The following is a 17066-nucleotide window of genomic DNA, read 5'->3' on the forward strand; positions in this document are numbered from 1 at the left end:
TCAACCATGCAATTCTTATGCACAATTAGTGGGGTGAAAAAGGTGACAAGAATGGCATATACGACCTGGTTGCTACAGGAAACGAGCACGGACCATCTGGCAACATGGAACTTGATGAACGGTGTGTTGAATTGGGCATGAACAGCAAGGACATACTAGCGTATCTCCCATTCAACTTCGAGTGGTATTTACATCACAATCTTACTGCAACTACAGTATTTAGCAGTTAAAACCCCTAAATGCTACTGGACCTTTGCTACAATAAAGCAGAAGGACGGTTTAATAGATGCCTATGTTTTCGTTTCTTTCCACTGAAGTTTTTTTTTTTTTTTTTTTTTTTTTTTAAATTCATAACTCATACTTTCAAGATGTTTTGAAATGTCATTTATGCTGTTTATTAGAAAGGTGAGAAAGGAGGAGAAAGCAAAACAGAAAGAAAAGCGAAGAGGAAAACAGCGAGATGGTGCAATGATTGTTAAGCATTAAAAATTGAGATACAAAAGCTACTACAGTACAATCATTTTTTTTCCAGATCAAAAATTCCAACTCACCACGGGAAGGTGGATTCATTCACAACCTCCTGCGTCAGAGAATCCGAAACCAAGTCATGTCAAACTTACACTCGCCCAGTCCACGCTAGCTGCGCCGGAAGATACAATCTGTCTTGTTCCGTCCAACGGCCTCTTCTGCATTATCGGCTCGTCGTGGACAAGATATCCACACTACCGATCGCTGTAATCTCATCTTGAAAATTCCACGCGTTACAAAAGCATGAGCAACCACCGTATCGATTCGTAACGCACGAGCAGACATGATCATGTCTCGGGGAGATCATTCAACTCTGAACTCTATGTCGATGTATGCAGCAGAAGGGCATATATGTACATAACACAAGCTATATACAAAACCAACTATGAATCCCCGTCCATGAATATCCGGCAAGCATCGTACACGAGCTTCACTTCCCCGCTTGACCTCGAGCAACGTCGGCATCCGGTTCTGAACCACAAAGACACTTTGACAAGTGCAATGGTTGCCATCATCGATCTACTGGTAATATAAGTCCGGGCCGGGATGAAAGCCTGCACTACCCCATGACGAAGTGTCGTCGTAATTGTGTGAGAAACCGGAAGCATTGACAGGGTTTCCTGACTCCTCGTCAACAGTGCTTGCGCTACCGTGCTGCACGGAAGGGGGAGAGAGCGATGGCTTTGTCCCGTCCCAGGCCTGTCGCTTGTTCGGCCTGCTGTGCATCAGGGCCGTCTCCCAAAAACCTGGCCTTCTGTGCGACCCCGCAGCGGCTTGTTGACGATGACGAAGCTCCTCCATGGCGGCAATCTCTCGGTTCATGTGTGCGCTCACGGTAGGCTTGCATTCCCGCTCCTCGACCCAAGGGGGAGCCGACTGCGCTGTTTGTCGTCTCGCCATCGCTTGCACTTGCTGTGCTTCGGCCCAGAGCGTGGCCTTGTGGAGTAAGGCTACAGCCGCTGGGTCAAGCTCTGGCATGAACATCATCGCCGCGGCAGCGGTCAGAAGATTGCCGGGGTTAGATGCAGCTTGCCCCTGGAAGAGCTGATGGAGTTCTGCCTGTTCATGATCAGGATTCCCCACCGTAAATGGCATCCCTGGAATGCCATACATGCCCTCGTTTTGGAGGAGAGCAAGTTGGAGCAGACTATAGATTTTATTAGGATGGAAAGGTGCCTCTGAAAGTTCGCCGAAATCTGGAAAGCCAGCTTCAGAATGTAAGCTCGCTATGTCCTGGGGGATGATCCCCGCCATGGCTGCTGCAGCAAGGCCAGGGTGGAGAGGGTTGCCGATCTGCTCCATTTCGCCGTCGGAGTCGTGGGATGGGTTGGGTTCGGGACGATAGTAAGGATCACTGCGGCTGCGCGAGCGACTGTGCTTCTTGCGTGATCCGCCGCCGACGGGGACGTTACGTAGCGTACCACCCACGGTCCAGTAGCGCTGGCAATTGCGGCAGAAGTGGCGTGGCTGGTTGACGCTGTAGTTGTTGTAGTAGCAGAATTTGGTGTTCATGGACTGGCATCGTGGGCAGGGGAGATTCTTGGGTTTCGGGGCACCATCAGGAACAGCGGCGTCGCCTCCACTGCCCTTGCTGCCTTGGGACTGAGAAGCGTCGTCTTCCTGTGAGTGGTGCGAATGCGAATGGGAGGCCGAATTCGCCTGCAACTGAGCGTCAAGCTCCTCATTCTCGTCGTCGAAGCTGCCGGCTAGACGGGCCTGGTGCTGAAGCGGCAAATGCATGACTGGTTACTTGGGTACACACCTACTGTATCTTCAACTTCAAATTCACACCCAGTTGCAGTGCACTGTTTGATTGAGCTGCAACTATCCTCACTCTACACCTCGTCTGAAATCAACGTATTCGCGACACTTGCTCCCAAAATACACATGAAAAGCAACAACATACAATTACAAGCGCAACGCAAGTCTAGAATTTGGCTAGATCAACTGAGGGAACGACACTGGAACAGTCAACGGAGATTTCCCCCAATTCGGAGATCACTTGATCAGGCGGTGCACGCGAACAGAGACCACCTGCAAGCAACAGGAAATCGTTCCTTATCTTCAAAATCTCACCACTCGCAGGCGAACAATCCACCACCTCACTGAGCCAAGCAAATTCAAGTCTCGTACACTGTTGGTATTGAACGCCTGCAGCGGTAAACAACACTACCACAGGGGGCCGAACCAACACAGAATTGCTCACCAACTCTCCGCCCCCTCCCACCACACCACCCTCACAACGCAAACACAGAACCAGTGCTCACGCTCGCGCGACGAGCGGGCCTGGACCTCACAAATCCAGCACTCTAAACCAACCGCAACAGCGACGACCACCGTGATGTCTGTCTGGTCTTGGAAACAATCAAATCAAGGTTGACAGCCTCCTACTCCTCCTTCTCGGGGCTCCGTTGGTTTGTCGGTCTAACCCTTCTTAGGCAACGCAAGCGATGGGCAGCATGCGGGGCTTGCGTTGCGTGGCGTTACGTTGCGTGATGTGTAGATTGAAGCATTGGCGACCTCGATCCCCCCTTTCTTCTAGCGAAGCAACTCGAGGCGAAGCTTTCCGCCGCATTATGTAGACGGTCCCCCCCCGGCTCAGCTGCATGAGCGTCGCAGGCATGGAGAATGATGAGCCGACGGATGAATGAACATGGATGTGGATGGATGATACCATTGTTAAATGAATAATCATGGATGCATGGATGAATGCATACTCACTTTCGTGGCTTTGTGGTGGTGCTGTTGGAAAGTTGGGTCCCATTGAATATATATATATATATATAGATATATGTTTGTATTCCTTGAGATTAATTTATACTTCTGATAAATTATGTGTCATATATAAGCATATGTATTATATATAATATGAAAGAGCTTAAGTATAAACTAAAGACATTGAGAAGCCTTCTCATTGGCCAAACATGAATGAACTATATATATATATATATATATATATATATATATATTGTTTACAGATGTTTGTGTAAATTTTGATGATATGTTTTGTATATTAGAGATAATTTTTTTGCTCTATTTTTAATTTTTAAAATTTTATTTTCGATTGATAAAGTATATGTTTGACCAATAGAAGTATGGCTATTAAGAATCAACTTCCATGCTAGGCACCAAGGAAAATGAATTTTTAAAATCAAAGCATTTGTAAATGATAATTTAGGCAAGTCAAAAAAATTCAACTTGATGGTTTAATTTTGTAGCTTAAAATTCAAAAGTGATTAGAATAATCTAAAGAAAGGCAATCCATAGGTAGCAGTAACCAAAGGAAAAATCAAATATTTTCAAAAATTGTATATAGCTTGAATTAGTTTAGCAACCAATACACCAAACTAAATTTCTTTCTTTAATGCAAAATTCTTGCTTTATTGCTAGTCTAATGTCCTTGCAATGGACAAGTAACAAGCAAGAAGGCAAAACATTATCCTTTAAATTCAATCCTTGTGGATGATAATTTGTTAGGTTGAATTAACTACAAATTGAATTTTTAGGGTCGTATGCAAAACTTGATTATTTATGTATTTTGTATTTATCTTCATTATTTAAATATTTATTATTATATTTCCTAAATATATTTGGCAACATATTAGATTTCAATACTAAGCTTTTATGGCTCTTCTATATTTTAGAAAATTATACTTAAGGTCAACAGAATTGGATTCATAATGTCCCTAGCACAATTCTAGCATAATATAAATTCTTTTTTCAGCTTTAGTTTTTTCAAATTTTAGCACAGCTTCATTTCATGAAATTTTTGTTTTACAAATATATCCTAATTGAATCGAAGTCGTATTGAAGCAAGTATTGCAACAACACATACCATAAGTTTTGTTACATTTTATAATTCTCTACATAGAATGAGAAACAAAGAGCATGTGCACTTCTAACCAAACAAATGTAGATTTACTATAAAAAATATATATATAGTAAATATAACATGTTAAAATAATTGGATTTTAAGCCGAATTGGAAAAAAATTGTTATCTCATCTCAATTATTTTTTTAACAAAAAAAAATACTTGTATAAAGATTATGTTTAAATTAATGTTTTAGATTATATTTAAATTTAAAAAACAAAATTTACCTTTCAAAATATTTCAGGTTGTTTTAGAAAATCATAAATAAGTCTGTTATTATTGTCTATGAGAAGAATGTCAGAAAGTACACTAAAGTTTACATTCTCAACAACCAAATGAAGTCTAATAGGTAATCATTTTTAAACAGGTTAACAAATAGTAAGCTTTGAATTTTAAACGAAAACTAAATTTTTCTTGAATGATTTTTATATGCAATACTTTTGTAACATAAAAAGTTTGTTGTGTGTATTGAGAGTAGATGATGCATCTTATAAAAATCAAACAATTTTAGTTGATTCCATCCACATATTATATTGAGATAAATTACTAAGGTTAATTGGAAAAAACTCTATTAAAATTTTATATTCACATCAAATTTATTCTAAATCTATGTCTTAATTAATCATCAAATAAAGGGACTTAATTTTTTCTATTCATGTGAAAAAGTAAGGAATTTAATAAATATTCAGTGACATATTGTAGAACTACTGAAATGAAATTGTTACCATACATATAATTCTAAACATTAAGCACCTGAGATTCTTATTGAATGATTAAAAAGCCATTTTACACCAGAAAAACAAAAAGATACATAAATAAATAAATAATTTTCCTGATTTTTACCATTCTTGATTATTAGAAATTCTTCATTTTATTGAAAACCTATTATATATTTTTAAATTCGAAAATGTATACAAATATTTAGAAAATGTTGAATTGCTATTTATACATTTTTTTCAATATAGTGCATAAATATTGAACAACAAAAATATTAATATAAACACTTGAAATCCAAGTATGAAAATATCTATGTTCCACATGATTTTTCATGATTGTGAAAATAAAAGCATAGGGTCTAATAATATGGTTGCTACTGAAGGAAAGAAGAAAAAAAATGTAATGTTTTCTAATATTTTTCTTATGCATATTATGCATTTATCACTTGCATTCAAGAATTAACTAAAACTTCGTAGTCAATTAACTCTTGTGTGTTAATCCCATATTACTGCTTTCTATGTGTTTTTTGTGTACATATTTTAAAACATAAGACACTCTATTATAAATTATGTACTACCAAATGTGTAAAATTTAATAGTTAGCCTGATTAGTAAAGAGTTTTAAAATGTGAAAATATTGTCATGAAATCATATATATATATATATCTATATATATATATATATATATATTACAGCTTGCTACTAATTCAGTTGTTTAAATACTATATAATGTACAGGTAAAACAATTATATTTACTTCAATTTTTTACTGGTAAATTATAATTATAATTATAATTATATATATAATCACATATAAAATTACTGGTAAATTTTACAAATCGACAAATATACAATCATGAGTCAATTGTCTTATTGCAAAAAAATATTCAGTTTATCATTGCACTGATGGTATGGTTTTATTTAAAAAGAAAGAAAGGGAAAGGATGATATATATAGATATATATTTATCTATCTATCTATCTATATATATTTATCTATCTATCTATATATATATATATATATATATACATACATACATATGTGTGTGAATGTATATCTTTTTAATACAAAATGTAATCATGATCACTAGTATGCAAGTATAGTAAACAAAATTCTAGTAATTCTGAATTGATGTGCTTGAACAAGATTTATTTTGTTATTAATATTTAATAGCAAGTCATTATCAGTGTACAAATATGTTAGATTTGAACCAAGTTAAAATTTAAAAATTATAAACTAAATTCTCAATATTTTAAATATTAAAAACAAAAGTACATTTGGTTACTTATATGTTTAGTTGTGCAGAATACAGCGTAATTTTGCAATGTTGTTAAAACATATGTTTGTCAATATATATATATATATATATATATATATATATTTATTTAAGGACACTTGTTTATCAATGTAATTGGACTCACCATTGGAAAGAGGACAGGACATTCATTGGATGAATATAATGGATGAATGAATACCTTCCAATATGTTCAAGGTTCACTGGATGAACGAACACAGAGAAGGAGAAAAAGCATTCATCAAGCATCCAACTCCAGAGAGAGTCCGACATTCGTTCATACTTCATTCATCTTCTCTCGACTCATCCTCTTTCTTCATCCAATACCCGCCGGTCAACCCAGCAGTCGTACACCTGTCAACGTTGGTCGTTTAATTTGGTCAACGCATATTGCCCGGACCGGGGCTCGGGCAGGGCTAGGCAAGGTAGGGAACGGGCAGAGGGGTTGCTGAGCTGGTGGGGTGGAGGGGCTGAGCTGGTAGAGAGAGAGAGAGAGAGAGAGAGGATGGTGGGGCTGAATTGCAGAGAGGGGAGGGGGGAGTGGTGTGTGCCTTGGGTGATGATGACTGTTCCATATGGATTGGTGGCACCCATTGTTGAAACCCTTGATGGATTCGCCATGGAATGCCTTTTTGACCCCCCTCCCTCCCCCCCAATGTCTCTCTCTCTCTTTCTCTCTGCCTTTTTGACCCTCAATGCTTTTGACCACACCTTCATTGCTCCACACACACACACACACATATATATATATATATATATATTGTATAGAGTGTATATATAGTGTATATAGTGTATGTATATATACAATATGTATGTATGTATGTATGTATGTATGTGTGTGTGTGTGTGTGTGTGTGTATATGTAGACACAAACATATGGTAACAGGAAGAGGTTGACTCATCCATCACTTAAAGGCCAAATTCAAATGGTTTGCAGTTTTGGAGACACTGAATGTCACTCTCTAACACCCACACCCACACACACACAGAGAGAGACAACAGTATGGGCTGAACTGTATGTGTTTATGTAAAGAAAAGTAGTCATTGAGATTCAAGGTTGTGGGGTTAGTCAACTTCATGACATGGTACAAGGAGGGGACTCATTGGGTTTATTTTTTATACTACTGAGGAAAACATTCTCTCCTACTTTGACCCCAATCTTCAACATGATCAAGCATGAGAAAATAGCATATTTATGCTTCTTAGAGAGGCACAAGTTTTCCAGTTCATTCTTGCAATCTCTTCTTTACACTCACCCAACCCCACACAAAAAAACATCACAAAAACTCAAAAACTAATACAACTCTAATACTAATACTAATACTAATAAAATATTTATATGTAAATACCTATTTTTGGTTTATTGGAAGACCACTCATTTATTCATCCATCCATTCATCCATTCATCCATGGATGGGGATTTTGGAGACCACAAATGAGTTATTGCATTATTATGGACCATGCAAGCAGCAAGCCCTTCATCATGGTGGTGACTCAATTCTACTCACTTGCACCTCCAAGCATGGGAGGGGGTGAAGAGGATTGGAATGAAGAAACACCAACCCTAATCCATTCATCCATGTATATATTCATCCATCCAAAAGCAATGGTTGATGGGTCTTGGCATTGAAGTACAATGGGGACGGTGCATTATTGGGGGGTGGTGGTGGGACTCTGCGGCCTCAAGAGAGTGCTTTATTTTACTTTGGTGGGATGCCAAAATGGATGACAAGATGGCCCTTCTCTCTCCACTGCACCAACCCTACACCTTCATGGCCCCCCTTGCTGATGTGGCATTGGTGGTGCTGATGTGGCATTGGTGGTGGTCCTAGTTGGCACCCATCTCTATTTATGCGCACTTGGAATTGGGAAGAGGGGGGGGGGGTCCATGGAAGAAGAAGAAGAAGAAGAAGAAAAAAAAAAAAAACTTGTAAACATGTGATTAGAAACATTTGTAAGAAGTGTGAGTTGTAACAAAACTGAAAGTAGAGATAACAAAACATCACAACATTGTTGCTGTTTTTGTTGTTTATATCCCATGAAATGCAATGGTGTGCAAGTTTTGTATGTTTGTGAAACTTGTGTGTCCGTGAATGCTAACAATGTTTCATTATTGATTTTCATCATGTTTTTATTTTTATTTTATTATAAATTTCTACTTGATTTATGCTTCTTTCTCTTTCATTCATTTGTCTGTGTGTGTATGTGTGTGTGTATACACTTTGATTTTGTACCATGCTCAAGAAATAGCCTGAAAATCTAAATTACTGAATGTGAGAAATAAGAAGTAATGCTTACAAGCAAAGACATAAGTTCTAATAAACCAATAGCCATCACATTCTATCAATTTACTATGAAAAACATGCTCAATTTCCATGGCCAGTTTTATGGAAAATTTCATTTACTTGAATTTTTATTAAGTTACAAACCATGAATTATTTGGATGACATTTGTTTTTTTTTTTAAGTAGCTTGATGGATGTTAAAAAATTAAATAAAGGTCTTGCAAGAAATATGTGTACTAAAAATACATAAGGGTTTGCATTTTACAATTTTTCAACTTAATTTAAAACATCTTATGACATAACTTCAAATGAAATAAAGGATTGATTTAAATAAATAAGTTGTATGCAGAAGGGATTCTTAAACTTTTGATGAAATTTAAGCATTGCTTAAAAAATAACTAGAGATTTTAAGACATAATGTCTTAGTTGGTACTTTAAATTAATGGTCTAATAATGGTCTAATAATGGTCTGATATATAACATTGTTTCAATTCTAATAAGACTAAATAAAATTATATTTGTATAAATTATTGACTCAAATATGATATATTTGTGCAAATTTGTGGAAAAATTGAATCTAATTTAAAGAAATTAAAGAATAGTTATGCTTCTAAACTTAAATTATTAAAATAAAATAAAAAAAGAAAAAAAAGAAGTTAGAATATCATGATGATAGACATATGAAATTAAATGGTCAAGCTACAAAGATGATTTTTCATTTCTGTTTCAAATGTGTTAGAAAATAGGTTACATTAAAATAAAATAAATTAAATCAAATATTCGTCTTTATTAAAGCATCTTAAATTTATCATATTATTTTGAATTATTCTTTGCCTTCTTAATAATTTAGATATATATATATATACATATTCGTAAACAAAATAAGAAAATAAAATATTTTTTTAATAAAAAGTACGTAGTTATTAATTGAACTAATGAATTTGTGCATTAATCAATTAGGTTTTATTTTAATATCATACATAGATTATGATAGATGTACACCAACCACATGAAAAAATATTCCAATACTCAATCGTACAAAGACTGAAAGAGTATTGTATTATTTTCATAAAAATATTTTAATATTATAATACAGGTATGAATCCAAATGTAAATTTTTCTTTTCGAATGTTAATTTTTTAAAAATATAATATTATTAAATATCCTGTTATAAATCCCCTGTTAATTTTTCTATTTTTATAGTAACACTATAAATACAATACATGCAAATAAAATTTCAAAAACAAAGCTTTTAAGCAATAGTCCTTGTAAATTCACCTTCAACTGTAAGTAAGTACTACAATTTTGGACTCTAATCTATAAGCTATCAACAAAGAAGACAATTTTTTTTATCTAGAACACATAATTCTTAAATACATTCTTCTGATGCAATAATATATATATATATATATATATATATATATATTGAATCTATTTTATTGGTACTACATTCTAAAAATATTTTTTTATGTGTTAGTAGAAAGTTCAATAATAACATATTATGAAAAGTATGTAAAAATATATAATAATATATACTTTATAACTAAATACATGAGTGAATTATACAATTTATAAATTATACTCATGAATTTGAACAGATCATGTTTTATTAAACTAGGTAATGTTTTTTAAAAAATAATATCATTTAAGCATATATGATTGTAAATGCTCGAGAAATTAATACAAAGATGAAGAAAAAAAAAAAACAAAACAAAACAAAACAAACAAACAAACAAACAAAGTTTCATGCAGTATTTGTGTTTTAAAACTATATAAAATGTTTAGAAGTAGTAGATGTTACATGTTGTGAAACTCTTGAATGCTAAATTACATGCAAATTCAAACAAACCAAGTCAAACATCACCTGGGAATTAAAGACCATTCCCTGTGATATTTTCTTCAAAAAATAAAATAAAATAAAATAAAACAATTAAAAGTCCTTGCAAAATCTATCAGAGAAAGCAACACTACAAAAATCAAACTTGATACAAAAGTGATCTATGAAATCATGTGTCTAGAGTACAGGACAAAAAGGGTGCTTATATATTTAACCCATTATTCTTTTATTATATGTAATTAAATAATAAATTGGTTAACTAATATATATTTTTTATATTTGATTAAGTAAAAGAGTTTGTACTTTTTTGTTTTATCTTGTGTACAAATGAGTGACCACTTACATGTTGAAACGTACAAAGCTTTTGCATACAATGTCATAGAATGTGCAAAAGAAGCTCCAAACACCACAAGCTATGCACCATTTTCATCAACCCTTTTATTTATTTATTTATTTTTTATAGCCATTGAAAATACAACTTAGGAGTTTGATTTCCTCCCATTGACCATTTTGACCTACACAAAAACCAAAAAGAGCAATTCTATAAAGATAGAATTCATTCAATCCTACACAACTATGGTCTTTGACTCTATTTTTCATCTATCTCCACATTGCCAAAGTTGTATTGTGTAGGGCACTTTTTCATGCACACATGATGTGCACAAAAGTATTTTTTATTTTGTTCTTTCCATCTCCTCCAAAAAAAATTGATTTAATATAGAAAAAGAACCATTGTGTGAATCACACCTACAACAAGATAAGACTTGTGTTTGAAAGAATGCTTTTTGTAGTTGTATGGGTGAACTACCAAGTGGGGTACTCTTGGTGGCAATTATATGTACATTATAAAAATAAAAATAAAAAGCCAAGATGATGTTTTAACCCACAAGTGTTGGATTGACAAGTGATGATGCCCTTGATGTTGAAATTGGGTTAAATTTCCATATATGATCTAAGTCAACCTTGTTGACCCACAAAAACAAGAAATAAAGTCCTGTTATGTACTTTCATCATATTTTGTTAAGAAGTGTACGAAGAAGATTCTCAATCTTGTTGTAAAGTTTACTTATTTATTTATTTTTGGTTTTTTCTTTATTTTTAAAGTTCGTATATTTATATACAAATTACACACATTTTAGGGTGTTTAAAGATATATACATGTACAATTCACATAACACAATTTTTAAGTACAACATACATTCAAAATATTGAGATACAAGCAAAACAACCTGTTATTAATGGAAGTTGTAATCAAATGCATTAAAAAATTATTAGTTTATTTATTTATGAAGCATGTAGGTATTAATTATTATCTTCTGTATGATTTCCCAGAAACAAAACAAAATGATCAAATATTCAGTGTTTTCAAATGATTAAAACCAACATAAATTTCCCTATTGTCTTCTCCTCATGATTTATCATCTAAGAAAATTGATGATGTTGCAATTATAGCATGTTCTTGCAAAAGTAAATTTAATTTTATCAAACTTTCTTTTTGATAAATGAAAAAAGTTAACAAGGATGAGGTTTTGGATGTAATAAATGTATTTAATTAGTAATTCGTAGAATGATCCTTTTTTCTTTTTAAGAAATTCATTTTATGATAATTATTCAATTATTTTACTATTAAAGGAAACGTCAATTTAATTCAAAATTGAAAAAACATTTAACTTGCACAAACATCATAATCTCAACTTGATATATGACTATTTGAGTCAAACTAGAATTGCATCAATGACTTCTTTCAACAGTCACTAATTTGCTCCACTCTAATTAGTAGTAAAATTAGTCAACATAAGTTTTCATTTCAATGAAAATCAAACTCATATGAAGATCAAGCAGAAAACAGAATAAAATCCAGGACAGGAAACTAAGAAGTCAATATAGGAATAAAAAAGTACCGTAAAGCAATACACAAAGTTTGAAAGAGTATGAAAGCTATTAAATAAATATTATTCGCCATGCACACCTTGCTCAACACCCCAAATTTGCATTGTAAAGTGTATATATATATATATATATATATAGATAGATAGAGCTATTTTTTATAACTTGGTATGTCAATGGATGTACAATATTAAACAATCATAGTAGAATTGAAAGCCTTGTATGTTTGTATGGGTGCGTGTATAAATATATATATATATATATATATATAATACAAAAATGATTGTGAAGCTTATTTAGTCTATTTTTCTTCTGAATTATAGCTGGTGGACATTGACTCACAATGATTTTATTGGTATATATATATGCACACAGAAACATAGGATATTTTCCATAAATATTTGGAACTTTACATTATTGTTATTTAAAACTAGTTTTAGAATTGGCTGATAAATATGTACCAATTTGTACCATTATAAATTATGAGTGTATTTTTGACGTGCTGTTTATGACATAGGTTTTGTAGAACTGGTAAAATGAAAACATAAACGTAAGGATGTTATGATTTCTTTCCTTTTTTATTTTAATAATTATTTAATAATTCTTTTGTTGATACAGTAAGAATTTAAACAATTGAAGCACAAGAATTAAAATCACTACAAAGAGTTTGTAAATAAATCCAAAGATTCATATTATTTATATAAAATTCAATAAACTGAAGAAAAGGTAAAGATTATTGAAGTTTTTAGTAATATAATACAATTTTTCTATTGTTTAAAGAAAACTATCAGTTAATTTATTTCTTAAAAATAGTTATGTATGAAGTGAAATTAAAAAGATATTTTCTTTGTGATGAGAAATAAAAAAGGAATATATGTTTCATTTTTTTTTTTTTTTTTTTTTTTTTTTTTTACAAGAAAGCTACGATAAAAACATGACTATGATAATCTGTGGAATATTATGTTTTATGTTAGTAGTAGTAACTAACTAATTTAACTCTCTATCTCTCTTTATAAACATAAATAAATAAATAAATATGCTTGAATAAGTCGTAAGTGTTTTTAAAACAGAAATTAGTGTGATAAGTATTGTAGATGTCAAATTACATATTTGTATAATAAAACCCATTTTCTTTAAAAAGCTATTTTTTCTTCTGATGTTTAAAAAAGCATCTGTACAAAACATAATCTGGATATGTGATTTGCTCTAGAAAATTATTTGTATTTATGATAAACTTACTTTTGTACCTCATATACATAATGTCAATGAAAAAAACTAGATTAAATCTTTGAAGTTTCACGTCTGAACTTGCAAAATTCTCTTGAGGTGTTAAAGTGTCAAATAAATTTCATTAAAATATATATATATATATATATATATATATATACACATATATATTTAAACAAATTTGAATCTTGATACTCAAAAATAAAGATACATTTTCTGTATTTATACCTTCAAATTCATAGTATAAATGGCTGTTTGGGTTGTTGTACTTAATAAATTGTAATATATATATATATATATATATATATATATATTTATGATTGAATTCAATATATGACATATTAACAAAAAAAAAAAAAAAAAAAAAAAAAAAGTGATTTCGTCTAAATACTGATGTTTAACAGTCCACATTATTTGTGAAGATTCATGAAAGAAGAATAAATGATTTTCATCTAATTCTGAATTTAGAACTTAATTTCTTTTCCAGATATTAACCAATGGTTATCAGAATACTGATATTTTCAGTATACCAACTTTTACGTGAAAAAATTTCAGTACATTCTTGGTTAAATTACATTAGATTATAAAATTCAGATACTCAAAAAAGACTTTGGATTGAGATGAAGCTTTTTCTATGCTGATTATAATAATATTAGAGTTATTTAGAAAGAAATCTATAGAAATTTGGAGTGGCAAGGTATTTTCATTTTATTACTATTAGCAACGATCATATGCATATGTTCACTGGTAATACCAGAGATTCTAATTGATTACCACAACTTGGATTCTCCCTATTATTATTATTATTATTATTATTTTGTGGTAATGTTTAGGTTACTAATAATTTTGTGAAATTTATGATTATTTTCTCTATCACTATTTTATGGGATTTTTATGATAAAATAACTTTGACTAATGTATTTTAATTATAGCACTGCAATGTCATCATTAGATCTCTATAAGCCTATTAATGTCATATAAATAAACAAGATATTGTTTCACAATATTTTATTATCCTAAAGTCCAAAGAAAATGTAACTACATGTAGAAGGTTGTAATGTTACAACCATGTCATTTATATATATAGATAGATACATATATTTGTTTTTGACTTTTAAATGGCTAATCAATTGCATTTGAATGATTATTGTACATTGTAGAATGTGACTATCCATATGAGTGGAATTATGTACAAAACATATTTATTGTCTCCTTAAAAAAGATATAAATGTCAATTTTAGTACTAAGTTATAGTATTTTTTAAAAATTAATGAATAGGTTTTTTTAAGAATAAAAAATAATAAAATTAATATATTAATATCATATTCAAATTAAGATTTAATAGTCCGAATTATAAAAAGGCATCTTATAATATATAATTCTAAATATATATATATATATATATTTATTTATTTTGTGTGTGTGAAATTAGAATTATTGAATTTGATCAACATATTCTCAATCATATATCATCTTAGTTGATAATTTTAACAATTTTGTTTGTTTTCTCTCAAGAGCTGGTTTTTTCCAAAAAGAATTCTAATAAGAAAACTATTTCTATCTAGAACTAAATATACTATTTTTTTAATTATTAAAATGTGCTTTGTCAAAATATAGGATTGTATTTATATATTGATTTAGACAACCTAAATTTACTACAAAAAGTTTACATCTATACCTCTATTTCTACTTGTTTTATTAAATATTCAATATGTACATTTTTTAAAAACTAAAATTTTATGATATTGTATTAATTATATATGTAAATAGTTTTATATAATAATAAAAAATATTTTATCTTTAATAATAAATATAGCTACCAAATAAGTGTAATTTTTATTTAATTAAATAAGAAAACCTTTACCATCTTTTTAAAACAAACATAATTATATTTATAGTTAAAAAACTAAAACTTCGAATCAAAATATTAGATTAAGAGCTGAGACAACTATAGATCCATATGCATATAATCACTACAATGTGTGTGTATATATATATATATATATATATAGATAATACTTTTAAAATATAATTTCATTTTTAACTTTTTCATTTAAGGATATGTATTTATATTTTATGTACAATTTTATTAAAACCAATTTCATATCTGTATTACTAACTAGTCTCTTTATCCAAACTTTGTCTGTTAGTCTATAAATGCTACTTGGATGGTCTTTGACCCAACTCAAATAAAAGAATTCTAATAGTAAACAAACACAAATATTCTATAATAATACATAATTAAAATAAGAGTTATCTTTTACTTAAACAAAATCCAAGTAGTTTTTCTTTTGTAACTACTATTTTATTCTATTTAAAGATTTTTAAATATTTAAAGCATTTTAATTTTTATGACATTTAAAGATTTTTAAATGACTTAAAATGACTTAAAATGTCTTAAAATTCTTTAGAGACATTTAAAGCATTTTAATTTTTATTAATTCATAATAACTTAACAAGCATTACTTTAAAAATCATAGATCGAATATTTTGTGGTTGCCATGTTTTTACGAAAGGAAGTTGAAATTTGCTAGATAAAGCAGTAATATATAGCATTTAAATAAAGAAAAAAATAATAATAAGAAAACTTTAATTTTCCTATTGTATATCAGCAGATCAGAATTTATTTTTTCAAATTCACACCAGTGTTTTTATTAATGAAATTTATATTAACTTTGGCTGAAAATTTTGTGGACCCAAAAAATAACTGTATTCATTATATTTTATGGCTAAATTTTATTGCCAAATATAAGTGTATGTGTGTTTTTTTTTTTTTTTTTTTTTTTTTTTTTTTGTTTTTTTTCTTATCTTAATAGCAAATACTAGCCGTGATATATTCCGCTTTGAAATTTTAACAATACTTGTTGAAAAATTGGTATAATTTTATGTCTACTATATGCTCTTCGTGTGTTTCATGACTGAATTCTAAAAGTAATGAATTTATATAAATATTATGTTATTAGAAGGAAAAAAAACAATAATTTTAAAAAAAGTTGAGTAAAATAAAAATGATCGAAATTGATATAATTTATGTAATATTATACAAGATTTTATTTTAAAAATTAGAATTTATTAAATTAAAACATATTATATAAATTTTTGTCAATAAAATTATACTGAAAGAATTATAAACTTCAAACCATAACTTATCTTAATGTTTTTTCAAATATCAAATTAAGTCTATAAGAATAGTAATATATAGGTGTAATTATTGGTAAAGATCACAATCTGTCATATACTAAGAAATTGATACATTTAAAACAATTACAATAAAATATGTTATTGTAATTTTATGTTACATATAATACCATCAATCATATGACATAGTCACAAGTTTGTAGATTTATTTTTAATAAAAATTATAAACATGTAAATTATATTTATTTATAAAATTAAGCATCTAATTTAATTTATACATAAAA

The 17066-nt window shown here is 30.3% G+C and overlaps 1 protein-coding gene across 1 annotated transcript; it reads right to left on the bottom strand.

The window, feature by feature from the left end:
- Positions 1 to 461: 461 nt before the first annotated feature.
- Positions 462 to 3103, bottom strand: LOC112287144 (uncharacterized). Its single transcript, XM_024529892.2, has one exon. It carries the CDS (start codon positions 2266 to 2268, stop codon positions 1048 to 1050), a length of 1221 nt encoding a protein of 406 aa, XP_024385660.1. The 5' UTR covers positions 2269 to 3103; the 3' UTR covers positions 462 to 1047.
- Between the last annotated feature and the right edge of the window lie 13963 nt (positions 3104 to 17066).

This window comes from Physcomitrium patens, chromosome 9 (genome assembly GCF_059467195.1).
Source record: "Physcomitrium patens ecotype Gransden chromosome 9, ASM5946719v1, whole genome shotgun sequence".
Lineage (NCBI taxonomy): Eukaryota > Viridiplantae > Streptophyta > Bryopsida > Funariales > Funariaceae > Physcomitrium > Physcomitrium patens.

Coding starts and splice junctions, on each gene's coding strand:
- LOC112287144 (XM_024529892.2), bottom strand. CDS start 2,268: ATGCATTTGCCGCTTCAGCACCAGGCCCGTCTAGCCGGCAGCTTCGAC.